This window comes from Moschus berezovskii, chromosome 6 (genome assembly GCF_049115385.1).
Source record: "Moschus berezovskii isolate FMDL1 chromosome 6, NW_MosBer_1.0, whole genome shotgun sequence".
Classification (NCBI taxonomy): domain Eukaryota; kingdom Metazoa; phylum Chordata; class Mammalia; order Artiodactyla; family Moschidae; genus Moschus; species Moschus berezovskii.
This window is the reverse complement of record NC_142465.1, coordinates 103,565,780-103,592,665: the sequence shown is the minus strand read 5'-3', so window position 1 is coordinate 103,592,665 and position 26,886 is coordinate 103,565,780. Positions and strand designations below refer to the sequence as shown.

General features: G+C 39.8%; 1 protein-coding gene and 1 pseudogene across 1 annotated transcript; one reads left to right on the top strand and one right to left on the bottom strand.

The window, feature by feature from the left end:
• Positions 1-9,966: 9,966 nt before the first annotated feature.
• Positions 9,967-10,829, bottom strand: LOC148777700 (polycomb group RING finger protein 6 pseudogene; annotated as a pseudogene).
• A 5,769-nt stretch (positions 10,830-16,598) lies between these two features.
• LOC129536126 (uncharacterized) lies at positions 16,599-18,836 on the top strand. Its single transcript, XM_055394857.2, has 3 exons — positions 16,599-16,680; positions 17,610-17,645; positions 18,556-18,836. Exons 1-3 carry the CDS (start codon positions 16,617-16,619, stop codon positions 18,834-18,836), a joined length of 381 nt encoding a protein of 126 aa, XP_055250832.1. The 5' UTR covers positions 16,599-16,616.
• Positions 18,837-26,886: the final 8,050 nt, after the last annotated feature.

The following is a 26,886-nucleotide window of genomic DNA, read 5'->3' as shown; positions in this document are numbered from 1 at the left end:
TGGTCAATGTCTCTGGCCATTATTATGACCAAAGTCCATCATTCATGTATTTTGGGAACCTGATATATCATATGGTGCATAAGATATATAGCAAAATAGTTTGATAATATAGAGATCATCTCTGTTTATCTTTGAGATGTACACATGGAAAGTAGAAGGTTGACCCTGTGTCTGCTCAGACTCTGAGGTTGTCTAAGACCTTTTGGTTCTAATAGGGAAGCTTGGTGTTATTGAACAAACGTGACCAAAGACTTTCTATTCTTATCAGTATTCTTGGGATTTATAGTATTTAGGGAAACAAAGGAAGACACAGAATCCACCATAGGCTATCTAGAACAGAACAAGATGAATAAATAATCCCTTATATAATTCATGTTATTCTGTATTTTAAGATTTTTTCCATGCTCCTTCCCTTTTCTGAAATCTTCTATAGGAGTTTGTTTGGCTTTATTTCTGCTGCAAAATATTTTTAACCATCCTTTGACTCTGGTCACCACTGACAGTAGTAGCAACAATTATGCTGTCTAACACGACAGTCTACTACTCCCTTGAAATCCTCAATTGTATTGCCTTAATCCTCTATTTTCCCGTCAGTGTGCATGTTAAAAAATGTTTTTTCAGATTGTTATATAACACAGGGAATTTTCTGTAGACTGTTTTGATGCTCATTTCTCCCCATTTTCTGTCTGGAATTATTTGGTGATATTTTCTCTGCTTAATCAGTGCTCCTTGTATTTCTTTTAGCTTTTATGTGTGGTGGTTTTGCTGTACATTTGTGAGGTATATTTGTTAGATCACCAAATTTGGAACTATTCTAGCTTCTTTGGTTTGGTTCATTTTAATTTTAAAAATTTGGTGACAAAAAATTTATTTCCAAAATCTTTTTGATTATCTGCATTCTGCTTTTCAGTTGCTTGCTAATCTGTTATATTTAGCAGTTGTCTCTCCCTCCTTTTATTTGGTGACTAAAATTGTTAATATTATCAGTTGGAACTTATTTCAGAACTATTAATACTATATTTTATGTTCTTATTCAGATTTTGAGTGGGGCTAATGGCAGTGATCAATGCAAACAAATAGAGGAAAACAACAGAATAGGAAAAACAAGAGACCTCTTCAAGAAAATTAGAGATTCCAAGGGAACATTTCATGCAAAGATGGGCTCGATAAAGGACAGAAATGGCATGGACCTAACAGAAGCAGAAGATATTAAGAAGAGGTGGCAAGAATACACAGAAGAACTGTACAAAAAAGATCTTCACGACCAAGATAGTCACGATAACGTGATCACTGACCTAGAGCAAGACATCTTGGAATGTGAAGTCAAGTGGGCCTTAGAAAGCATCACTATGAACAAAGCTAGTGGAGGTGATGGAATTCCAGTTGAGCTATTTCAAATCTTGAAAGATGATGCTGTGAAAGTGCTGCACTCAATATGCCAGCAAATTTGGAAAACTCAGCAGTGGCCACAGGACTGGAAAAGGTCAGTCTTCATTCCAATCCCAAAGAAAGGCAATGCCAAAGAATGCTCAAACTACCACACAATTGCACTCATCTCACACACTAGTAAAGTCATGCTCAAAATTCTCCAAGCCAGGCTTCAACAATATGTGAACCGTGAACTCCCAGATGTTCAAGCAGGTTTTAGAAAAGGCAGAGGCACCAGAGATCAAATTGTCAACATCCGCTGGATCATGGAGAAAGCAAGAGAGTTCCAGAAAAACATCTATTTCTGCTTCATTGACTATGCCAAAGCCTTTGACTGTGTGGATCACAAGAAACTGTGGAAAATTCTGAAAGAGATGGGAATCCCAGACCACCTGACCTGCCTCTTGAGCCACCTGTATGCAGGTCAGGAAGCAACAGTCAGAACTGTACATGGAACAACAGACTGGTTCCAAATAGGAAAAGGAGTACATCAAGGCTGTATATTGTCACCTTGCTTATTTAACTTGTATGCAGAGTACATCATGAGGAACGCTGGGCTGGAAGAAGCACAAGCTGGAATCAAGATTGCTGGGAAAAGTATCAATAACCTCAGATATGCAGATGACACTACCCTTATGGCAGAAAGTGAAGAGGAACTAAAAACCTCTTGATGAAAGTGAAAGAGGAGAATGAAAAGGTTGGCTTGAAACTCAACATTCAGAAAACAAAGATCATGGCATCTGGTCCCATCACTTCATGGGAAATAGATGGAAAAAACAGTGGAAACAGTGTCAGACTTTCTTTTTTTGGGCTCCAAAATCACTGCAGATGCTAATTGCAGCCATGAAATTAAAAGACGCTTACTCCTTGGAGGGAAAGTTATGACCAACCTTGATAGTATATTAAAAAGCAGAGACATTACTTTGCCAGCAAAGGTCCGTCTAGTCAAGGCTATGGTTTTTCCAGTGGTCATGTATGGATGTGAGAGTTGGACTATGAAGAAAGCTGATCGCCAAAGAATTGATGCTTTTGAACTGTGGTGTTGGAGAAGACTCTTGAGAGTCCCTTGTACCGCAAGGAGATCCAACCAGTCCATTCTAAAGGAGATCAATCCTGGGTGTTCATTGGAAGGACTGATGCTAAAGCTGAAACTGCAATACTTTGGCCACCTCATGCGACGAGTTGACTCACTGGAAAAGACTCTGATGCTAGGAAAGGTTGGGGTCGGGAGGAGAAGGGGACGACAGAGAATGAGATGGCTGGATGGCATCACTGACTCTGTGGACATGAGTTAAAGTGAACTCTGGGAGCTGGTGATGGACAGGGAGGCCTGGCGTGCTGTGATTCATGGGGTTGCAGAGAGTCAGACACAACTGAGAGACTGCACTGAACTGAATGGTAATTTTAGAATGGTGCACTTGGAGTATCAGAAGGAGTGTCACGTGACTGGAAATCCTAAGAACAGTGCTCTTGACCAGTGTGGATAATCCAGTAGGTTCCTTTCCCTGCATATGAGTATCCTGGTCTTTCTGAAAGGTTGCAGATAATATTACTGGAAGGTTTCCTAATACAATTGGTTTTTCTACAGATAAACAAACCCTGTGCCCATGCAGGGTGACTGTGCAGATTGTTTTCCTTCCCTGACATAATAATGGACGTATTCAAGAAAAAGGACTGTATCTGCAGTTGGAAATGTAAAAAAGCTATATGGCTATGTGGTGAGGCAAATGGTTCCAGCTGAGCTTGGTGGAAGAAAGGGAGTAGTTTTAGGGATAAGCAGAGACCCCCTTATGGTATTGGGGGACTGTTTCTGGTTTCCTCAGACAATAATTTGAAAAGGAAAGTGGAGACAAACTAGTCCTCACCAGGTGGCTTTTGGTAGACCTTCCAGCAAAGAGGAGAAGGGTCAGAGATAAGGAGGAGAGGGAAGTGGCAGCCAACTTGAGTCGGGGCTGTGAAGGGGCAGTCCTGCTGGAAGGCAGGCTTCCCTTCCTCTTGGTGAGAACTGGAAAAGAGCAGGTTACTCTTCAAAATGTCACTCAGTTCAAAACCTTTCAATAACCTTTTCCAGTGTCAGCCATGCAGCTAAGAGATTAGTGTTCTGTGACAGGAAAAATATCATCCCTGAACTCAGCAAACAGAACAAAAACATAGGAAATGGAAGAGCCGAAGGATAAGGCTGTCCATCAGGAAGGTCACGGAAGAAGCAAAGAGCATGACTGCAGCAGAAGCTTAGGTAACTGAAAAGGAATGGAAGCACTCAAGCAATGCATTTGTCTCCTGATATGGATGCTTAACTTACATGTGCCAAGGAGAATTCCTAATTTCCTTCCCTGAAACCTGCAATCTTTTCTCAGTTAAAAACAGCATTTCACACCCCAAGACACATATTAATCAAATTAAAGAAGATCAAATTCAAAGAACAAATAGTAAAAGCAGCAAGGGAAAGACAACAAATAACTCACGAGGGGATTCCCATAAGGATAACAGCTGATCTTTCATAGAAACTCTTCAGGCCAGGAGGGAATGGCAGGACATACTTAAAGTGATGAAAGTGAGAAACCTACAACCCAGATTACTGTACCCAGCAAGGATCTCATTCAAATATGAAGAAGAAATCAAAAGCTTTACAGACAAGCAAAAGCTGAGAGAATTCAGCACCACCAAACCAGCTCTTCAACAAATGCTAAAAGGATCTTCTCTAGACAGGAAACAGAGAAAACGTTTATAAACTCGAACCCCCCCAAAAAAAAACAAAGTAAATGGCATATTTATCAATAATTACTTTAAGTGTAAATAGGTTGAATGCCCCAACCAAAAGACAAAGGCTGGCTGAATGGATACAAAAACAAGACCCCCATATATGTTGTCTGCAAGAGACCCACCTCAAACTTAGGGACACATGCAGACTGAAAGTGAAGGGCTGGGAAAAGATATTTCATGCAAATAGAGACCAAAAGAAAGCAGGAGTAGCAATACTTATATCAGATAAAATAGACTGTGAAATAAAGGCCATGAAAAGAGACAAAGAAGGACACTACATAATGATCAAAGGGTCAATCCAAGAAGATATAACAATTATAAATATATATGAATCCAGCATAGGAGCACCACAATATGTAAGGCAAATGCTAACAAGTATGAAAGGGAAAAATAAGAGTAACACATTAATAGTGGGAGACTTTAATACCCAACTCACACCTATAGATAGATCAACTAAACAGAAAATTAGCAATGAAACACAAACTTTAAATGATACAATGAGCCAGTTAGACCTAATTGATATCTATAGGACATTTCACCCTAAAACAATGAATTTCACCTTTTCTCAAGTGCACATGGAACCTTCTCCAGGATAGATCACATCCTGGGCCATCAATCTAGACTTGGTAAATTCAAAAAAATTTAAATCATCTCAAGCATCTTTTCTGATTACAATGCAGTAAGATTAGATGTCCACTACAGGAAGGACTGATGCTGAAGCTGAAACTTCAATACTTTGGCCACCTCATGCGAAGAGTTGACTCACTGGAAAGACCCTGATGCTGAGAGGGATTGGAGGCAGGAGGAGAAGGGGACAGCAGAGGATGAGATGGCTGGATGGCATCACCGACTCGATGGACATGAGTTTGAGTAAACTCCAGGAGTTGGTGATGGACAGGGAGGCCTGGTGTGCTGCGATTCATGGGGTCGCAAAGAGTTGGACACGACTGAGTGACTGAACTGAATTGAACTGAACAGGAAAAAAAAAACAAATAAAATACAAATGTATGGAGGCTAAACAACACACTTCTGAATAACCAACAAATCACATAATAAATAAAAATATGCATAGAAATGAATGAAAATGAAAACACAACAACCCAAAACCTATGGGATTCAGTGAAAGGGGAAGGTTAATAGTAATACAAGCCTACCTCAAGAAACAGGAGAGAAATCAAATAAATAACCTAACTCCACACATAAGCAACTGGAAAAAGAAGAAATCAAGCACCCCAGGGTTAGTAGAAGGAAAGAAGTCATAAAAATTAGGGCAGAAATGAATGCAAGAGAAACAAAAGAAACCATAACAAAAATCAGCAAAGTTAAAAGTTTGGTTCTTTGAGAAGATAAATAAAATATACAAACCATTGACCAGACTCATCAAGAAAAAAAGGGAGAAGAATAAAATTAACAAAATTAGAAATAAAAATGGAGAGATCACAACAGACAACACAGAAATACAAAGGATCATAAGAGACTACTATCAGCAACAATATGACAATAAAATGGACAACTTGGAAGAAATGGACAAATTCTTAGAAAAGTACAACTTTCCAAAACTGCACCAGGAAGAAATAGAAAATCTTAACAGACCTATCACAAGCACAGAAATCGAAACTGTAATCAGAAATCTTCCAACAAACAAAAGCCCAGGACCAGACGGCTTCACAGCTGAATTCTACCAAAAATTTAGAGAATAGCTAACACCTATCCTACTCAAACTCTTCCAGAAAATTGCAGAGGAAGGTAAACTTCCAAACTCATTCTATGAGGCCACCATCACCCTAACATCAAAACCAGACAAAGATGCCACACAAAAAAAGAAAACTACAGGCCAATATCACTGATGAATATAGATGCAAAAATCCTTAACAAAATTCTAGCAAACAGAATACAACAAAATATTAAAAAGATCATACATCATGAACAAGTGGGCTTTATCCAAGTGATGCAAGGATTCTTCAATATCTGCAAATCAATCAATGTGATACACCACATTAACAAATTGAAAGATAAAAACGAAATGATTATCTCAATAGGTGCAGAGAAAGCCTTTGACAAAATTTAGCATCCATTTATGATAAAAACCTTCCAGAAAGCAGGCATAGAAGGAACATACCTCAACATAGTAAAAGCCATTTATGAAAAACCCACAGCAAACATTATCCTCAACGGTGAAAAATTGAAAGCATTTCCCCTAAAGTCAGAAACAGGACAAGGGTTCCCACTCTCAACACTGCTATTCAACATAGTTTTGAAAACTTAAGCCACAGCAATCAGAAAAGAAAAAGGAAATAAAAGCAATCCAGATTGGAAAAGAAGTAAAACTCTCACTGTTTGCAGATGACATGATCCTCTACATAGAAAACACTAAAGACGCCACCAGAAAATTACTGCTGCTGTTGCTCCTGCTAGGTTGTTTCAGTCGTGTCCAACTCTGTGCGACCCCATAGACGGCAGCCCACCAGGCTCCACCATCCCTGGGATTCTCCAGGCAAGAACACTGGAGTGGGTTGCCATTTCCTTCTCCAATGCGTGAAAGTGAAAAGTGAAAGTGAAGTCGCTCAGTCGTGTCCGACTAGTAGAGCTAATCAATGAATATAGTAAAGTTGCAGGATATAAAATCAACACACAGAAATCCCTTGCATACCTATACACTAACAATGAGAAAACAGAGAAATTAAGGAAACAATTCCATTCACCATTGCAATGAAAAGCATAAAATACTTAGGAATAAATCTACCTAGAGAAACAAAAGACCTATATATAGAAAACTATAAAACACATGAAAGACATCAAAGAGGACACAAATAGATGGAGAAATATACCATGTTCATGAATCGGAATAATCAATATAGTGAAAATGAGTATACTATTCAAAGTAATCTACATGTTCAACGCAATTTCTATCAAGCTACCAATGGTATTTTTCACAGAACTAGAACAAACAATTTCACAATTGGTATGGAAATACAAAAAACCTCAAATAGCCAAAGCAATCTTGAGAAAGAAGAATGGAACTGGAGGAATCAATCTGCCTGACTTCAGGTTCTACTACAAAGCCACAGTCATAAAGAGAGTATGGTACTGGCACAAAGACAGAAATATAGATCAATGGAACAAAATAGAAAGCCCAGAGATAAACCCATGCACCTATGGACACCTTATCTTTGACAAAGGAATCAAGAATATACAATGGAGAAAAGACAATCTCTTTAACAAGTGGTGCTGGGAAAACTGGTCAGCCACTTGTAAAAGAGTGAAACTAGAACACTCCCTAACACCATACACAAAAATAAACTCAAAATGGATTAAAGATCTAAATGTAAGAACAGAAACCATAAAACCCCTAGAGGAAAACATAGGCAAAACACTCACTGACATGAATCACAGCAGGATCCTCTATGACCCACCTCCCAGAATAATGGAAATAAAAGCAAAATAAACAAATGGGACCTAATTAAATTTAAAAGTTTTTGCACAATGAAGGAAACCATAAGCAAGGTGAAAAGACAGCCTTCAGAATGGGAGAAAATAATAGCAAATGAAGCAACTGACAAAGAATTAATCTCAAAATTATACAAGCAACTCCTGCAGCTCAATTCCAGAAAAATAAATGACCCAATCAAAAAATGGGCCAAAGAACTAAACAGACATTTCTCCAGAGAAGACATAAAGATGGCTAACCAACACATGAAAAGATGCTCAACATCACTCATTATCAGAGAAATGTAAATCAAAACCACAATGAGATACCATTTCACGCCAGTCAGAATGGCTGCTATCCAAAAGTCTCCAAACAATAAATGCTGGAGAGGGTGTGGAGAGAAGGGAACACTCTTACACTGTTGGTGGGAATGCAAACTAGTACAGCCACTTTGGAGAACAGTGTGGAGATTCCTTAAAAAACTGGAAATAGAACTGCCATATGACCCAGCAATCCCAATCCTGGGCATACACACGGAGGAAGCCAGAATTGAAAGAGACACATGTACCTCAATGTTCATCACAGCACTGTTTATAATAGCCAAGACATGGAAGCAACCTAGATGTCCATTGGCAGATGAATGGATGAGAAAGCTATGATACATATACACAATGGAATATTATTCAGCTATTAAAAAGAATGAATTTGAATTGGTTCTAATGAGGTGGATAAAACTGGAGCCTATAATACAAAGTGAAGTAAGCCAGAAAGAAAAACACCAATACAGTATATTAACACATATATATGGAATTTAGAAAGATGGTAAAGATGACTCTATATATGAGACAGCAAAAGAGACACAAATGTAAAAAACAGACTTTTGTACTCCATGGGAGAAGGCGAAGGTGGGATGATTTGAGAGAATAGCATTGAAACATGTATATTATCATATGTGAAATAGATCGCCAGTCCAGGTTGAATGCATGATACAGGATGCTCAGGGCTGGTGCACTGGAATGACCCTGAGGGAAGGGATGGGGAGGGAGGTGGGAGGGGGACATCAGGATGGGGAACACATGTACACCCATAGCTAATTCATGTGAATGTACAGCAAAAACAACCACAATATTGTAAAGTAATTAGCCTCCAATTAAAATTTTTTAAATGGAAAAAAAAAACCCACACAGCTATTTCAGAAAATAAAAATAAAAGGAAGTTGCTTCATCCGTTTGTCTAAAAGTTAATTGGGGATTCATTCTGGATCACTCATCCCCCATACTTCCCCATTAGCAAGTTCATTTGGCTGAACCATAAAAATAGACCTCAAATATGAGTCCATCAATAATGTCTGCCAAAGGAATCTGGTGCAAGAGATGTTTCTTTCTTTCCTAGAGGAGTGTAACCGCCTCCCAGCTGGTCTCAGTAACATTTTTGCCCTCTGCCACATCCCGTATCAGTTCTCCACTCAACAACCAGTTACCTTGAAAAAATACATATTAGATCATATCACTTTCTTGCTTAAGAACCCCCAAGTTTTTTTACACACTTTGCAGGTGTGGTCAGGTATACATTTCGCACCTTAACTTTCAACAGCCATAATGTCTGTGACATAAAAAGAGGCTCTAAAAGGGGCACAGTATGACACAATATGACATATAATCCTCCAATTCTGGGAAGTCAAATTAACAGGATTTGACAGAATTACCCTTGGTTATTTCACAAAACATGTGCTGTTTTTTTTATTGAGGAAAGTCCAGTACTCTTCGTTTGTGGCAGAAATATCTCACATTTTGTGTTTAGCAGTTGAAGTGAAGAAGTGAAGTGAAGTCACTCAGTCGTGTCCGACTCTTTGCGACCCCATGGACTGTAGCCCACCAGGCTCCTCCATCCATGGGATTCTCCAGGCAAGAATATTGGAGTGGGTTGCCATTTCCTTCTCCAGGGGATCTTCCCGACCCAGGGATTGAATCCAGGTCTCCACAATCTGTAATTTAACAGAGTCTGGTTTTAAATTTTCAGTTCAAAAGCACACTTCTTTTCCAACTGGATGACTGCCCAACTGATGCCATTCCAAAGAGCAGAATCCCAATCACCAACTTGAAAAGGGTATGGCTCAATGAAGACAAAAACAGTGACTGATTTACCTCAAAGATTAGGAAACAAAATCTATATCAAAGTATCTGAAATCATAAAAAGTAAATGCTTTAAAAAATTTCCCCCTGAGCTATGGATGCTTTTTATATAGTCACTTACTAGAGACTTTACTAAACAGACCTTTCACTAAACAGAGGCATTCTATCATTCCGAGTTATACTTAAAAATCCTATGATTTATAAGACTCCTATGATTCTTGGTGCTGAAAATAGATAAGTTACATCTCAAACAGCACAAAATGATAGCAATTACACGTTTCATGGAAATCTTTGGTGAGAATGCAATCCTGCAGAAGCCTCCTTATTATGTTCACCCACTCATAATAGTCTTACAATCTTCAAGTAATTTTCAAAGGAGAAACCACAAGTCCATAATGAAGGACCAGCAGACCGTCCTGCATTGCTGCATCGCCTATTGCACGTCGAATTTCCCTTAGAGTTTGATACCATTCTAACAAGTGATCACCACAGATGATGTCTACCTGACAAGCTGGATCAAGACCCATTTTTCTTCTGAGGAATTTTTCTACATGTCCAATAGTTGCTTCTCCTGAAACTCGGACAAACTTCTTTTCCAATGGCTTAAAATGTCCTGTGCCTTCATTAGCACCAATAAACTCTAGTAATAAAGACATGTCAAGTTCAGGTGGAATACGAAACACTGATTCTAAGACTTTCTTGGTTCTTCCTTTGCTTGAAGGGACTGGCTGTGGAACAGCAGGTTTAGGTATTTCTAGACCTCTTTCTTTATAGAAATCATGCATTTGCTTTTTTTCTCTTTCCTCTAGATTGATCACTAATTTGTACACTATGTCTTGTAACTGTCGGTCCAACCTTATGTTGTAAAGAGGTTGTGTCTGATGTACTACTATGTTGCATTTTGGACATCTGTTACTATAGTAGAAGTGTCTGACAATGCATCTTTTACAAAATGTATGAAGACATTCTGTAATGGTAGTTGCATCTATTAAATAACCTTTGCAAATGGAACACAAGATGTACGGAGTCAGCTCAGAGAGATTGATCAGGCGCTCCTCCTCATCCTCGGAGTACGGCCGTTAGCAGTTAACACTCTTTTTTTTCCACTGAGATCATTTTGGTTCCAAACGCAAGAAACCCAACTAAAATTACCTGCAGGAGAAAAGGAAAATGGAATATGAAAATAACAGGGACCTCAAATGAGTGGATTCAGTGGCTCAAAAATGTTAACTTAATCCATCTCCAGCTCTTCCTGTGTGGCTGCCAGTAGCTCTCTATCTCACCCCCTCATCTTAGGAACTCATTCACATATTCTCCTGTGGATAAACTTCTTTTGATCAGAGGTCGCATTCTCCCTTTCCCTTTCCTCTGTTTTGCTGAGTATGCTGCTACTCATACATCCTAACTGTTTTTCCTATCTATGCTAAAACTCATAGACTGTAAGGATTTGTGAAAGTCACTGATCACATTATAGTCTGATTCCTTCTTATGAAAAGTGAACATAATGCAAAGAAATTAATGAGATATTTTGAAGATTTGTGAGCTGGTGAATATTTAGCATTTGTGACTGTGCTGGGCACAGAGGAATAATCAGAAGACATTAAGCTATAAAGCTTCACATGTAAAGGAATTTATTATGTGATAAAGATGGCAATTCACATCACTGATAGAGAGTGGATTATTCAGTAGCATTTAAGGATAATTAGCTATCAAATTTTTAAACATTTGGTCCTCTACTATATAAGACTAAAGACCCACAAGACCTTCTAGAAGTAACACCCCCAAAAGATGTCTTTTTCATTATACGGGACTGGAATGCAAAAGTAGGAAGTCAAAAAACACCTGGAGTAACAGGCAAATTTGGCCTTGGAGTATGGAATGAAGCAGGGCAAAGGATCATAGAGTTTTACCAAGAGAATGCGTTGGTCATAGCAAACACCCTCTTCCAAAAACTCAAGAGAAGACTCTACATATGGACATAACCAGATAGTCAACACCGAAACCAGATTGATTATATTCTTTGCAGCCAAAGATGGAGAAGCTCTGTACAGTCAGCAAAACAAGACTGGGAGATGACTGTGGCTCAGATCATGAACTCCTTATTGCCAAATACAGACTTAAATTGAAGAAAGTAGGGAAAACCACGAGACCATTCAGGTATGACCTGAATCAAATCCTGTATGATTATACAGTGGAAGTGATAAATAGATTACAGGGAATAGACCTGATAGACAAAGTCCCTGATGAACTATGGACGGAGGTTCATGACATTGTACAGGATACAAGGATCAAGAGTATCCCCCAGAAAAAGAAATGCAATAAAGAAAAATAGCTGTCTGAGGAGGCCTTAAAAACAGCTATGAAAAGAAGAGAAGTGAAAAGCAAAGGAGAAAAGGAAAAATATACCCATTTGAATGCAGAGTTCCAAAGAATAGCAAGGAGAGATAAGAAAGCCTTCTTCAGTGACCTGTGCAAAGAAACAGAGGAAAACAATAGAATGGGAAAGACTAGAGATCTCTTCAAGAAAATTAGAGATACCAAGAGAATATTTCATGCAAAGATGGGCTCTATAAAGGACAGTAATGGTATGGACTTAAGAGAAGCAGAAGATATTAAGAAGGGGTGGCAAGAATACACAGAAGAACTGTACAAAAAAGATCTTCATGACCCAGATAATCACAGTGGTGTGATCACTCACCTAGAGCCAGACATCTTGGAATGTGAAGTCAAGTGGGCCTTAGGAAGCATCACTACAAACAAAGCTAGTGGTGGTGATGGAATTCCAGTTGAGCTATTTCAAATCTTGAAAGATGATGTTGTGAAAGTGCTGCACTCAATATGCCAGCAGATTTGGAAAACTCAGCAGTGGCCACAGGACTGGAAGAGGTCAGTCTTCATTCCAATCCCAAAGAAAAACTATGCCAAAGAATGCTCAAGCTACTGCACAATTGCACTCATCTCACACACTAGTAAAGTCATGCTCAAAATTCTCCAAGCCAGGCTTCAACAGTACATGAACTATGAACTTCCAGATGTTCAAGCTGGTTTTAGAAAAGTCCGAGGAACCAGAGATCAAATTGCCAATATCCGTTGGGTTATCAGAAAAGCAAAAGAGTTCCAGAAGAATATCTATATCTCCCATATTGACTATGCCAAAACCTTTGACTGTGTGGACCACAACAAACTGTGGAACATTCTGAAAGAGATGGGAATACCAGACCACCTGACCTGCCTCTTGAGAAACCTGTATGCAGGTCAGGAAGCCACAGTTAGAACTGGACATATAACAACAGACTGGTTCCAAATCAGGAAAGGAGTATGACAAGGCTGTATATTGTCACCTGCTTATTTAACTTATATGCAGAGTACATCATGAGAAACGCTGGGCTGGAGAAAGCACAAGCTAGAATCAAGATTGCCGGGAGAAAGAGCAATAACCTCCGATATGCAGATGACACCACCTGTATGGCAGAAAGTGAAAAAGAACTAAAGAGACTCTTGATGAAAGTGAAAGAGGAGAGTGAAAAAGTTGGCTTAAAGCTCAACATTCAGAAAACTAAGATCATGGCATCCCATCCCATCACTTCATGGGAAATAGATGGGGAAACAGGGGAAACAGTGGCTGACTTTATTTTTCTGGGCTCCAAAATCACTGCGGATGCTGATTGCAGCCATGAAATTAAAAGACGCTTGCTCCTTGGAAGGAAAGTTATGATCAACCTAAATAGCATATTAAAAAGCAGAGACATTACTTTGCCAACCAAGGTCCATCTAGTCAAGGCTATGGTTTTTCCCATGGTCATGTATGGATGTGAGAGTTGGATGTGAGGAAAGCTGATCACCAAAGAATTGATGCTTTTGAATTGTGCTGTTGGAGAAGACTCTTGAGAGTCCCTTGGACTGCAAGGAGATCCAACCAGTCCATTCTAAAGGAGATCAATCCTGGGTGTTCATTGGAAGGACTGATGCTAAAGCTGAAACTGCAATACTTTGGCCACCTCATGTGACGAGTTGACTCACTGGAAAAGACTCTGATGCTGGGAAGGATTGGGGGTGGGAGAAGAAGGGGACGACAGAGAATGAGATGGCTGGATGGCATCACCAACTCGATGGACATGAGTTTGAGTATTTCTGTGTATATTTGAGTTACAAAATGATAAAAGTAACATATCAAGGAATTGAGAGGATTTGAGCAAGGCAGTACTTTTATGAACTGCTCCTATTTCTTAAAATTATTACAGCTACCTTTGAGAGGTTAACACTTGCTACCTGCGTACATTTTGACCCAGAATTTCAGTATTGATATACACTGGTTATATATAGAGTATTCTCCATAAAATACACAAAAATGGTACTTCCTTGGCAGCACAGTGGATAAGAATCTGCCTGCCAATGCACGGGACACAGAGTCGATCTCTGGTCCAGGAAGTTCTCACATTGGGCAGAGCAACTAAATCTATGTGCCATAATTACTGAGCCCATATGCTGTAACTGCTGAAGCCTGTGGATTTAGAGCCTGTGTTCTGCAACAAGAGAATCCACTGCAGCGAGAAGCCCGCACACTGCAACGAAGAGTAGCCCCTGCTTGCCGCAGCTAGAGAAAGCCCACATACATCAAAGACTCCGTGCAGCCAAACATAAATAAATAATTTAAAAAAAAATAAGTCCATTATTCTTTTTAATGGATTTATTTTTTATTTTTTTTAAAGCCCTTCTGAAAAAAAAAAATGGACTTAGGTGCACTGGGATGACCCAGAGGGATGGGATGGGGAGGGAGGTGGGAGGGTGGTTCAAAATGGGGAACACGTGTACGCCCGGGGCAGATTCATGTCAATGTATGGCAAAACCAATACAATATTGTAAAGTAATTAGCCTCGAATTAAAATTAAAATTAAATAAAAAAGTCCACCTGGAGGAAAAGTGAGTCATTCATTAACCGTTTCAACAAAATCCTTCTTTTAAGGATATCTGCTTCTCTTTTAAGGATATCTGCTTCCTTCCTTCTTCCATGTCTTAATACAACCAGGAGGGAGATAAGTGTTGCTTTAGATTCCATATAGAAGAAGTTATGGTTGGATTTCTCTTTGAATTCAGAGGAAGAGCCATGGAAAGTTTCAGACCCCCTTATGTTGCTGACATAGTGGTGAGCAGAATCTACTGACACTTGGACACAGAGATGGCGAGAAATGCCTTCTGTGTCTCTCATTGCTGGAGACCAGAACCTGGGAGAAACTCTCAGGCAAAAGACTGAAAGCTGTGCGGGAGGTTTACCAATACGCACTTTGATAGACAACCCTCTGACCATTCTTTCTGCCTAAACTTTCTAAAGTTTAGAGTTATTGTGATTAAAGAATCAAAGTTTTGTCCAGCTAAAAGAGGCATCCACAATTTTAACCAACGCTATGCCTCCCCAGAGAAATTCATATCATCGTGATCAAAGTAGCAAACACATGATCTTCATTGTCATGGTGTCTGTACCAGCAACCAAAAAAAAAAAAAAATTCTATACAAGCTTCTTTTTATGAAGGCAGAAGAATAAGATACTAGAAACCCATGTGAATGTATTGCTGATTTTAAAGTAAACTAATGTACATGGGGGAAAGAATTATTTTTTCAACTCACCTGTTAAGATCAGAGGAAAAGTTCAACAACTGTAAAGAGGAATGCAGGTAATCAAAAAAAAAAGTTTGGAAACACAATGATCTCATTATGAAATTTTTAAATAAAAGTCAACAAATCTAGTGAAGAATAGACCTTAATTAAACAACAACAACCAAAATCCTCCAAAATGCACAACAAAAAATAAGCTACAAATGAAAGTTAAGTACAGTGGCTGGATTAAGGAGAGAAATATCAAAAAATAAGTTTTGTGTAGACAGTGGGGAGAATGAGTGTCAGAATATTCTCGATGAAATTCCTTGTGTTTAAGAATAATCTTAGAAAACATGTTCTAACATGGAAACTCACAGAAAAATGTAAGATCAAGGCAAAGAAATTGAAGACTTGAAAGGAACATAAGATCATCTTTTGGAAGTGCATAAGTGCGGCTATGAAATTATCAGTGAAAGACAGGGAGGTTAAAAATATTTCCTAGCAGAAAGAAACCAAACAGAATCTCACAAAGACGCTAGAAAAGTCTTAGAGATATAGAATAACATGATCCGTTCAAGAAGACGTATATTCATTTCGTTCAGTCCTATTGTAGATTCTGTGTCTACCTTTGCTTTTACTAAATGTTGTAACTCCTAAGATATTTACAAGAATAGAAAGTCTTAGGTTACCTTGTTGGACAACACCAATACTTTCCTATTAGAGAACAGATAGACCTGGATGATATCTGGTGGCCTGAAAAGACTGAGGGTCAGACTTCTGCCATCCATGTGTGCCCAAGGATGCTATCCACTTGTTTTTCATAAATAAACTGAAATGATCTCTATCATCAAAATGTTTTGCAATGTATCAAATTCGTAGGTAAATAAATACCAAAATAATGGAGTTTGGGTGAGATGAAGGCCAGAGATCATAGCCAAAACACACACAAATGACACTTGGAAGGACAAAGAAATTATTTCACCAAAAAGACTGAAAATCAAATGATGACAGAACAGTTTTAATATCTGTGCTGAATGGTTGGACATTCTCCCTCAAAAGCTTTACCCACGTCACATTTTGTACCTTTTAGAAATGGCACAATAATAACATTCAATCCATTCCATCCTGCTGGGATTAGTCATAGCTATAACCCTGTCTAACTGATCTGCCCAGTAAAGAATTCAAAGATACCATTGTTCTGATGCTCTTTATAAAGGAGCCTGCCTGGCTTCTCCCAGTGCAGAGTTGAGAGAAAAGCCAGAGCTTCTTCCAAGATGCTACTGATCCTGCTCTCAGTGGCCTTGCTGGCCCTGAGCTCAGTTCAAGGCTCAGTTTCTGGTAAGAATAAAGGGGGAGGATGCTGAGACTCTGTTTGGGGCTTGGGGGATCACACTGCAGTGAGGAAGCTTGTAAAGAGGAGACATAAGTGCAAGATATGGCTGCAGGGTGCTTAAGACAAGAGGAAGGTCCTTCACCTCCTCTATGATGTTGAAGGCCTCAAACTTAGTACAACTGGAAACAAGCACAGAATTTTTAAGCAGAAGAATGATAAATTGAGACTTATCTCTGTGCTATGAAAGATGTGTTACAAAAAGGGAAGACTGGAACAGAGAAGTTCCCTCATGAAGATATTATGATAATCAGAGAAGGCAGTGGATGAAGGTGGCCTTGCTAGGGGAAGCCAGATGGATGGAGGAGGTAAAGCCCATTCAGAGCTATTTTGGAGACAGAGACGAGAATAATAAATCTCTCTGTCAACACAGAGATATGAAGATTCCAGGGCACAGTGGTCTCATTTTACTCCCACCAATATTTAATATTTTAGAATGTTGTGCCCAATATGGCAAGATTGTATCCACATGTTTACTCCTGGTCCTTCTACCTTGAGAAGCCATGTTAATATAAGTAAAGTATTCCATAAATTGAGGGCAGAAGGACACTAAAACATCACATTGAAATATTCCAGCACTTAACCTAAACTAGCATTAGGGTTTAAGGGATCCTAGGAAGGACATAAAGGCCTCTTTTGAGTTTGAGGTTGATCCTCAGCACAGTAATAACCCTGCCATGACTTCATGTCCTCTTCATTTTGCAAAGGCATCACAGATGGTAGTTGAAAATTTATAATATCTTATATAGATATTATATACTAAAAAAAATAAAATAAAAAGTTATAATATCTTAGAGTATATGCAGAGTGTGCCCTTTTCCTGTAGAACATTGTGAATCCTGGAGGATATAGGTTCATCTTCTGCTTCTTTTCCCAGAAAGCAGCAGTGAAGAGTCTCTGAGCACCATATTGGGTAAGTCACAATTAATCCTCCATCATCTTTCTTTATTTCATTAGCAACTTTTCAGTTCTCCAGTGTCCTGTTATCATCATTATCTTGTGAAGGTTATCATCAGTGTTAGAAACACGAAAGATAAAGGCAGTCCTTTCTAACCTTGGTCTTGGGGACCATGAGCAAGGCCCTAACAGGAATAACATGATGTCTAGCCTGGATGACACTGGATACGCTGCCTGTTCCCTCAGGCCAGAAATGATGGTTGAGAGAGGACAGCAAAGCGAAGCAGTCACAATTCTGACTCCTGCGGCCTACTGAGAGCCAACCCCTCTACTGACTGTTTCATTCTTCCTCAGTATTCTTCTCTTAAATGTGTGGTTTAGATAGAATGCAAAGAAGCTAGGTCTGGTTCATTTTTCCTGTTTCTCTGCTCAGCTGTGTCACAGTCCCTAATTAAAATTTGCAGGTTATTTAGTGACTCTTGTGTGGTCCATCGTGTTCTCTCTCTCTCCCCTACTATTTCTCAGCCTGGTTTTAGAGCCAGAGGATTCCACATATACTCTCCACAGGCCAGACTTGGAGTCACAGTTGGCAGGTTATGCCAGTAACCCAAAATATATCTGGCAGCATAACTGACATGATTAATCCCTTTGCTTTTCTTCTGTCCTTGCAGACATCATCTGCAAATTCTAAGATATCCATCACCTTCTTTTTGCCAATTTGTTTTCTCAAGAGCAAAGAACTAAGACTCAGTATCTCTAGTGTGCAGGTGAACAGGAGTACAGCAAAAAGAAGTGACTAGGAAGGAAGCTGGTAGTTGAGAGATGGGTTCTGGAGGAAGGGACTGTCCAAAAAGTTTATCAGAGATCAAAAGGAGAGGGGAGACTTTCATCACCTAGTTCCTCTCTTTTTGGGCCATACCCTGTAGAAAGAACCAGTTCAGACTCAAGCTCAGAAGAGGATTTTTTCATACTACCTCCTGGAGAACGCAGAGAACGCAGAGGACCACCACCTTCTCCTAATGATGAAAATAAAGATGAGGAAGCTCCACCAAGGCCACCTCCACCAGGATCACGCCCACCAGGACCACGTCCACCAGGACCACGCCCAACAAGACCACCTCCACCAAGTGATGAACCTCAGCCAAGTCCACCTCCACCAGAGGAGCAACCTGAGCAGAGTCCAAATGAAGACTCACCATCTGAGTAATCTGAAAGTCATTGACAGGTATGACTCCAGCTCACTCTCCATCAAGGGCCCTAACCCTACAGGTCTCACACTTTATAAGTCACTGAATCAACAGAAAATATGAGAAAATATGCAACAGAAAATTCTATAGTCCTGGACACAAGTTTTAAAGGTTTCTATTCACATAATCTAAGATAAGGTAGCAAAACTTCATGTTTATTACAAGCTACCCAAGGTGATTTCAAGTTTGAGAAACAAGGAACATAAATTACCTTTTTCTCCGATGACCACCTGTCATAAAGTAGGCTGGTGATGAGGAAGTACAGCCATGTCCTCCCTTGTCCTTTACTGCCCTCCTCTGGCTCAATGACCCTCTCTTCTCAAGTTGCAATCTGACAGGCCTCTCAGGTCCAGGATCCCTACTAAATGATACTTTAATTTTATGTTGCTAAATGTATTTAGCTAAAACATTTCCTTTTCAATTAGTACATGGTCAAGGTAAAAAAATAACTGAACAGAAAAGTATGAAGCTAACTCTTAAAGGTATCCATATCCTACCTTCCTACTTCTTTCCACAAAGGTCACCACAGTTAACTCTTGAACATCCTCTTGGAAACACTTAAAACCTTGAAAACATAACTATATATTTTATCCACAAATGATGTCTTACTTTAGGCAGATTAATAGGTTGCTTATTTCAAATGACATAGTTGTTAAAAATATTAATAACAGTTCATTGAGCTATATGGGTCCATTTAATCCTCATTTTGTTTAATTTTTAATTTTGCTATTCCATTGTCTGCCTGTGCCATGCTTTCTTTACCCAACCCTGTATCAATGGACATTTAGGCCAGTTTCAGTTTTTCACTAGTTAAAAATTGGTTGCAGTAACCATCCTTGTAAATACATATTTGAACACTTTAAATAGCAATCAAGAGATAAACAAGCTAAGAACAACCTTTTATCTTGAAAGCAAGATTTTAGACCACATTATCCATTTGGTGCATAAAAATGACAAATCAAAAGAAATTTGTAATGAAACAGGAGAGGGAAGAAGAAGAGAAAGGAAATGTGGGCTCTTAGCTACTTCCCTTTCCTGTTATCTGCAAGGATTAGAAACCACCTGCCCACCTTGTGACAGCCTCCATTTTTGCTTTTCAGAGCATGAGGATGAAGATACGACTCCCTCAGAAAGCCAAGACATTGGCAGAAGCAGTCTGTCTTCAGTTTACCAATAAAATCATCAGCATCCAGTTTCTAAGTGTCACGTCTCATTCTCGATGTTTGTGAGCCTGAAATTTGAGGGCCATGAACATCCAAGACCAGTTCTCACTGATGCTTCCAGCAGCCTTCCTCCCGGACTGCCTTCTTAGAAGACATTTTCCCTTTGCTCTTTGCTTGGGGACCAGAATGCGTATCTCCTTTCTACCTCCTGTTGCCTCCCCCTCCCACCTGACACCTTTATTCAGGAGACAAGTGCCTTTGCTGTACTTCCCTTGTTTCTATTAGCACTAATGCAATATTTTTATTATTTTCACACCTTTCTAATAATTTTAGGGAAATAAAGAAAATATTTCAAATGTAAAGAAGTGGCAAGAGCTGAGGGAATCCTGAAAATTTCCAAAAGAATTGATCCTGGCTTCTAGTAAAATAAATGTGATTCTAGGTCCCTATTCCCTCAAGCCCATTACCATGTGCCCCTCCTCTTTTAAATCATTTCTCAGTGTTCTTTTTAGATCCCCACCTTCTATAACAAAATGTGAGTCAGTTTCATAAAGGAGATGACATGCTGTTTCTAAAAAGCGAGGAAAATTTGGGGTTCTTCAAACATAAGTTTATCTTATCTGCTTTTATTAGCTCTGGGCTTTTAGCAAGCTACCTCAACTCTCAGAGCCTTAGTTTCCCTATCCATATAGTGAGGATCATATTAATACCTACCCTAGGGCACAAAGAGTAACAAATACCACACATAAAACCTAGCAGAGGAACTTTCCTGGTGGTCCAGTGGCTAAAACTGTACCTTCCCAATGCAGGGGACCTGGTTCAATCCATGGTCAGAAAACTGGATCCCACATGCAGCAACTGTAGATCCCCATAGTGCAACTAAGATGTAGTACAGCCAAATAAATAAAAATAAATATTCCTTTTAAACACTGGCAAAGATTGCCTTCACCACTCCCTAATAATTATTATAGGAAAGACTGCTGCTGCTGCTAAGTCACTTTAGTCGTGTCCAACTCTGTGCGACCCCATAGACGGCAGCCCACCAGGCTCTGCCGTCCCTGGGATTCTCCAGGCAAGAACACCAGAGTGTGTTGCCATTTCCTTCTCCATAGAGAAGGCTAGTACATGTGAAATTGTAAGAAATCAAATATTTCCCAAATTAAGCTGTTCATATTGTTTTGTCAGAAGGTCAAATTACAATATTTTCTGACAATGCCTCTTCCGAATTCAAAAAACAATGAAAAATGCTTTGCTTTCTGGTAGCACTTTCTGGTGTCTTTTCATCTGGGTGATACTATTTCTGATACTCATTCTGTCATTGTACATTGATAACTTCCACTCACTTCCTGGGTTAAAAGACACTCTTACAGTTAGCATTAACAAAATCAATATTTAAAAAGAAACCTGACATTGAGGTTGCTGACATCAAGTGAAGAAAAGAATGTCTGGATTCCATCAAAGGCTTCCCTACCTTCAAATCACACAGAATGAGAATCTGTCTAGGATGGAAAGCAGCGCGTTCATGAACATCTCTGGCAAAGACTGACAAATCTTATGTTCTAGAAAGAGGGGATCTCAGGAACTGTCCTTCACAGCCAGATTCATCCTAAATCCAGATCTAGTCACTATACTTCTGTGAATGAATGCTGAGCATGATTTTATTTTCCTACCTACAAGCTCAGACTTTTATGCTGAAAAGAATTTAACTGAAACAAATATTTTACTTAAACTGCTTCTTGAGTTATTCATTTTTAAATGTAATATAGAACTTCTCACAGTGGATTGTAGCTTTGGACTATATTTTTGATTCTGATTTTGGCATCTACTGAAAGTAATAGAACCTTAAGTTTTCTGTCGTCAAAATGATAAATACATTCTCTAATTTCAAAAAAATAGAATGTATGTAATCATTTCCTTTAAATATGGCAAGTATTTTCTTCTATGTTTCAAAATTTTTTGTCTAAAATAAAATACTGCCCTGCCCCCAACAAACACACACACAGGGGTGAGGTATTCTCAGAGGCTGCAGCATGGGTACCAGTAGTCACAGCAGGCTTTGAAGGTGTGGCGGCTGTGGGTTCTGGTACCCTGAGATTCCCTCCTGGACTGCTGCTGCTGCTAAGTCACTTCAGTCGTGTCCGACTCTGTGTGACCCCATAGACGGAAGCCCACCAGGCTCCCCCGTCCCTGGGATTCTCCAGGCAAGAACATTGGAGTGGGTTGCCATTAGGCTTAATCACCAGGACCCCCATGGTCCCCCATCCTTAGTCCCCCTTTCAGTCCCACAGAAGCACTACAAGTGATGCCAGTTTGCAGCTGGATTGGGATTCTGCAGTGTGAGTCTCAGTAGGGCCAGCATGCGCCTTTGCAGTCAAGGCCAGGAAACAACTGCACTGCCCCAGGCTCATCTGTCTGCAGTATATGTGTGGGACTCTGAAACTATGACAGAGCCCACTTCGCATCACCCCCATCCCACCACCCCCACTCGTGAGACAGGCACTGGGGCTGCTAGCGGAGAGTGCCAGGGTTTGAGAGGAACCAGGCCAGCCCACATTCTGAGGAAGAGGTGGGAGACTGAGGGCAGGTGGGAGTCCACAGTCCACCTTCCACACACCACCTCCAGGTGGGCAGGAGAGTCAAGGGACCCGAAGGCAGAAGGAGAGCCACCTACTTCTCCAGACATCCATCACTTCTGTGGGATGGCCTAAGCCCAGCTCTGGAGAGCACGACATCACCACATCCAGCATTTCTGCAAGTCTTAATAAGACCTTCATCAATTGCGTGTGTTCTACCCAGCTCTGACTTTCATGTAGTGTTCTTACTGAAAATGGCATAAAGCATAGAGAACCCAATTAATTGAGGCTAGAAGAAAATAATGTGGAAAATCTCCTCTCCTCACACCCACAAGGCTCTAGCTGTGGACCTAACACTTGTAACACTGATCTGTGACAGAAAAAGAGGCTCCAATAAGGGTTGAATATGATCTCTTGTTTCAACCAGTCTTCCAGCCTCAGGAAGACAAATTAATAGGTTTTGAAAGGACCCTCCGTTGTTTCACAAACTATGTGCTGCTTTCTTATTGAGGAAATTTCACAATTCCACTTCTTAGAAATGTTTCAAATGTGTTTCACAGTTAGCACCCTTTTTACTACCAAGATAATTTTGGTTCCAAAGCCAAGAAACCCAACTAATTGCCTCATGTGGAAAAGAAAAAAATGGAATATCAAATAAAAAGGACATCGAACATGAGTGGATTCAAAGCCTCAATATTTCCAAAGTCTTTAGTCAGCCATGGGTGTACATGTGTCCCCCATCTGAACTCCCCCTCCCTCCCTTCCCATCCCATCCCTCCGGGTTGTCCCAGTGAACCAACCCTGAGCGCCCTGTCTCATGCCTCGAACCTGAACTGATGATCTATTTCACATATGGTAATATACATGTTTCAATGATATTCTCCCAAATCATCCCACCCTCGTCTTCTCCCACAGAGTCCAAAAGTCTGTTCTTTACATCTGTGTCTCTTTTGATGTCTTGCATATAGGGACACATGTACACCCATGGCTGATTCATGTGAATGTATGGCAAAAACCACTAAAATAATGTAAAATAACCTGCCTCCAAATAAAGTAAATAAATGAATGAATAAAAGGTTTTAATTAGTCTTCCCATGTGACTTTACTTTCTCCACCAGACATATTGACAGCTGAGCATCATTCTCTCTTTGGCCCAGTCACTTCATTTTTCCTGGAGTTATTAGTAATTGCCCTCCGCTCTTCCACAGTAGCATATTGGACACCTTCCAGCCCGGGTGCCTTATCTTCCATTGTCATATCTTTTTGCGTTTTCATACTGTCCATGGGGTTCTCCAGGCAAGAATACTGGAGTGGGTTGCCTTTACCTTCTCCAGTGGACCACATTTTGTCAGAACTCTTCCCTATGACCCATCTGTCTTGGGTGTCCCTGCTCAGCCTGGTTCAAAACTTCATTGAGTTATGCAAGCCCCTTTGCCATGAAAAAGCTGTGATGCATGAAGGGCATCAGCTGTAGATGCGTCTGGTAGTGAAATTAAAGTCCAATGCAGTGAAGAGTAACACTGAGAGAAACCTGGAATGTTAGGTCCATGAATCAAGGTAAATTGGATGTTGTTAAGAAAGAGATCGCAAGACTGAACATAGACATCTTAGGAATCAGTTAACTAAACTGGACAGGAATGGGTGAATTTAATTCAGATGCCTATTATATCAACTACTACATTATATACTGGTGGTTCAGCTGGTAAAGAATCTGCCTGCAATGCGGGAGACCTGGGTTCGATCCCTGGGTTGGGAAGATCTCCTGGAGAAGGGAAACGCTACCCACTCCAGTATTCTGGTCTGGAGAATTCCATGGGGTTGCATGGGGTCGCAAAGTGTCAGAACAACTGAGCAACTTTCACTTCACATTATATGTACTGCTGCTGCTGCTGCTAAGTCACTTCAGTCGTGTCCGACTCTGTGTGACCCCATAGACGGAAGCCCACCAGGCTCCCCCGTCCCTGGGATTCTCCAGGCAAGAACACTGGAGTGGGTTGCCATTTCCTTCTCCAAATTATATGTACTACTGTGGGCAATAATTCCTTAGAAGAAACATAGTGGCCCTCAGAGTCAACAAAGAAGTCAGAAATGCAGTACTTGTGTGCAATGTCAAAAAGGACAGAATAGTCTTGGTTCATTTCCAAGGCAAACCATTCAACATCAAAGTAATCCAAGTCTTTGCCCCAACCAAAGAAGCTGAATTGACTAGGTCAAGGAAGACCTATAATACCTTAATACCTTCTAGAACTAACACAAAAAGAAGATGTCCTTTCTTTCTTTTTTTTTTTCTTTTTGCTAGACATGCATTAGAAGTTTATTTATTTATTTATTTTTTACAGTATCATTTCAATTTTATTTATTTTCTTTATAAAGCAAAGTTAACAGTTGCATTAGTTTTCATACTGGACAAAAATTATAGGGGATTGGAATGCCAAAGTAGGAAGTCAAGAGATAACTGGAATGACAGGGAAATTTGGCCTTGGAATGCAAAATGAAGCAGGACAAGGGCCAACAGAGTTTTGTCAATAGAACACACTGGTCACAGCAAACACCCTCTTCCAACAACACAAGAGACAACTCTACACATGGTCATCACCAACTAGTCAACACCAAAATCAGATTGATTATGTTCTTGGCAGCTGAAGATTGAGAACCTCTATACTGTCAGCAAAAACAAGACCAGGAGCTGACTGTGGCTCAGGTCATGAACTCCTTATTACAAAATTCAGGCTTAACCTGAAGAAAGTAGGGAAAACCACTAGCCCAATCAGGTATGATCTAAATCAAATCCTGTATGATTATACAGTGGAAGTGACAATTAGATTCAAGGGAGCTGGTCTGATAAAGTGCCTGAAGAACTATGGACAGAGGTACATGATACTGTATAGGAGGCAATGACAAAAACCATCTACAAGAAAGGTTTTACAGTGAAAAAACACATGAACAACGTTAAAAGATATTCAATATTTAAAAGAAAAACATTTATTAAATATATATCATATAGGACTGATACCCACAATACATGAAGAAAACAAACAATAAAACTACAAAATAACCAACACGAATATGGATAAGTATGAAATCAGACCAGGCCCTCTGGCTACTATAAGAGACTGCCAGGGTGATTCCCAAAGGCGTCTGGCTTCCTGGTCATTGTGTCAGGTCTGCAGCTTTGTCTGGAAATGTATTGGATCTTTCTGCCAAGACTAGGCAGAAAGGCTAAGGATGCTAATTGTGCTGGTGTCTGGTATATGCTGCTTTACTTGTAGTCCTTTAGAAAACTATAAAGCGATGAGATGGATGGTAGCCCATCAATAGGAGGTGTGCATGGCTTTAACCTACATTGGCCCCTACTCACACAGACATCTCAGCCTGACTTGTGAACTGCTGAAAGCTGGAGCGAGCAGTTGATTTTTCAGAAATTCGGACCCTGATAGTTCAGGCTCTTCATCCATAACCAGGAACATGCTGGAGAGGCTGTGGGGGCTCCAAACATTGAACCTCCACTGTGGAGTGCTGGTTGCTGTGTGAGACGTTCTGATAGCCTTCCATCTGTATTCTTAAAAAAGATTTGTCTGATATGACTTATCCAAATTCTTTGATTTATATAATACACCTTGGTACTTCTTTTTATGAGATACACACAGGTTTGTTAAAGAATGGTAGGGCATCTAGGGAGGGAAAAAATTGAGCAATAATTTTAAAAGGGTAATGGGACATAATGGGTTCAAAGATATGGGGACTTGGAAACGCATTCATTTTCTTAGCAAGAGGATCAGTTATTTTGGAGTTTCATTTTTTAATTTTTCTTTAATTTTTATTTTATATTTGACTATAGCTTATTTCACTCTCCTCTCCTTTTTCACTCTCTTTCACTCTTTCACTGAGGAGAGTGAAAAAGTTGGCTTAAAACTCAATATTCAGGAAACTAAGATCATCGAATCTGGTACCATCACTTCATGGCAAACAGATGAGGAAAAAATGGAAACAGTAGGAGACTATTTTTGGGGCTCCAAAATCACTTCTGATGGTGACTGCAACCATGAAATTTAGAGATGCTTCCTCCTAGGAAGAAAAGCTATGACCAAACTAGACTGAACGTTAAAAGGCAGAGACAATACTTTACCAACAAACGTCTGTCTAGTCAAATCTATGGTTTTTCCAGTAGCCATCTATGGATGCGATAGTTGGACTGTATAGAAAGCTGACACTGAAGAAGTGATCTTTTTAACTGTAGTATTGGAGAAGACTCGTAACAGTCCCTTGCACTGCAA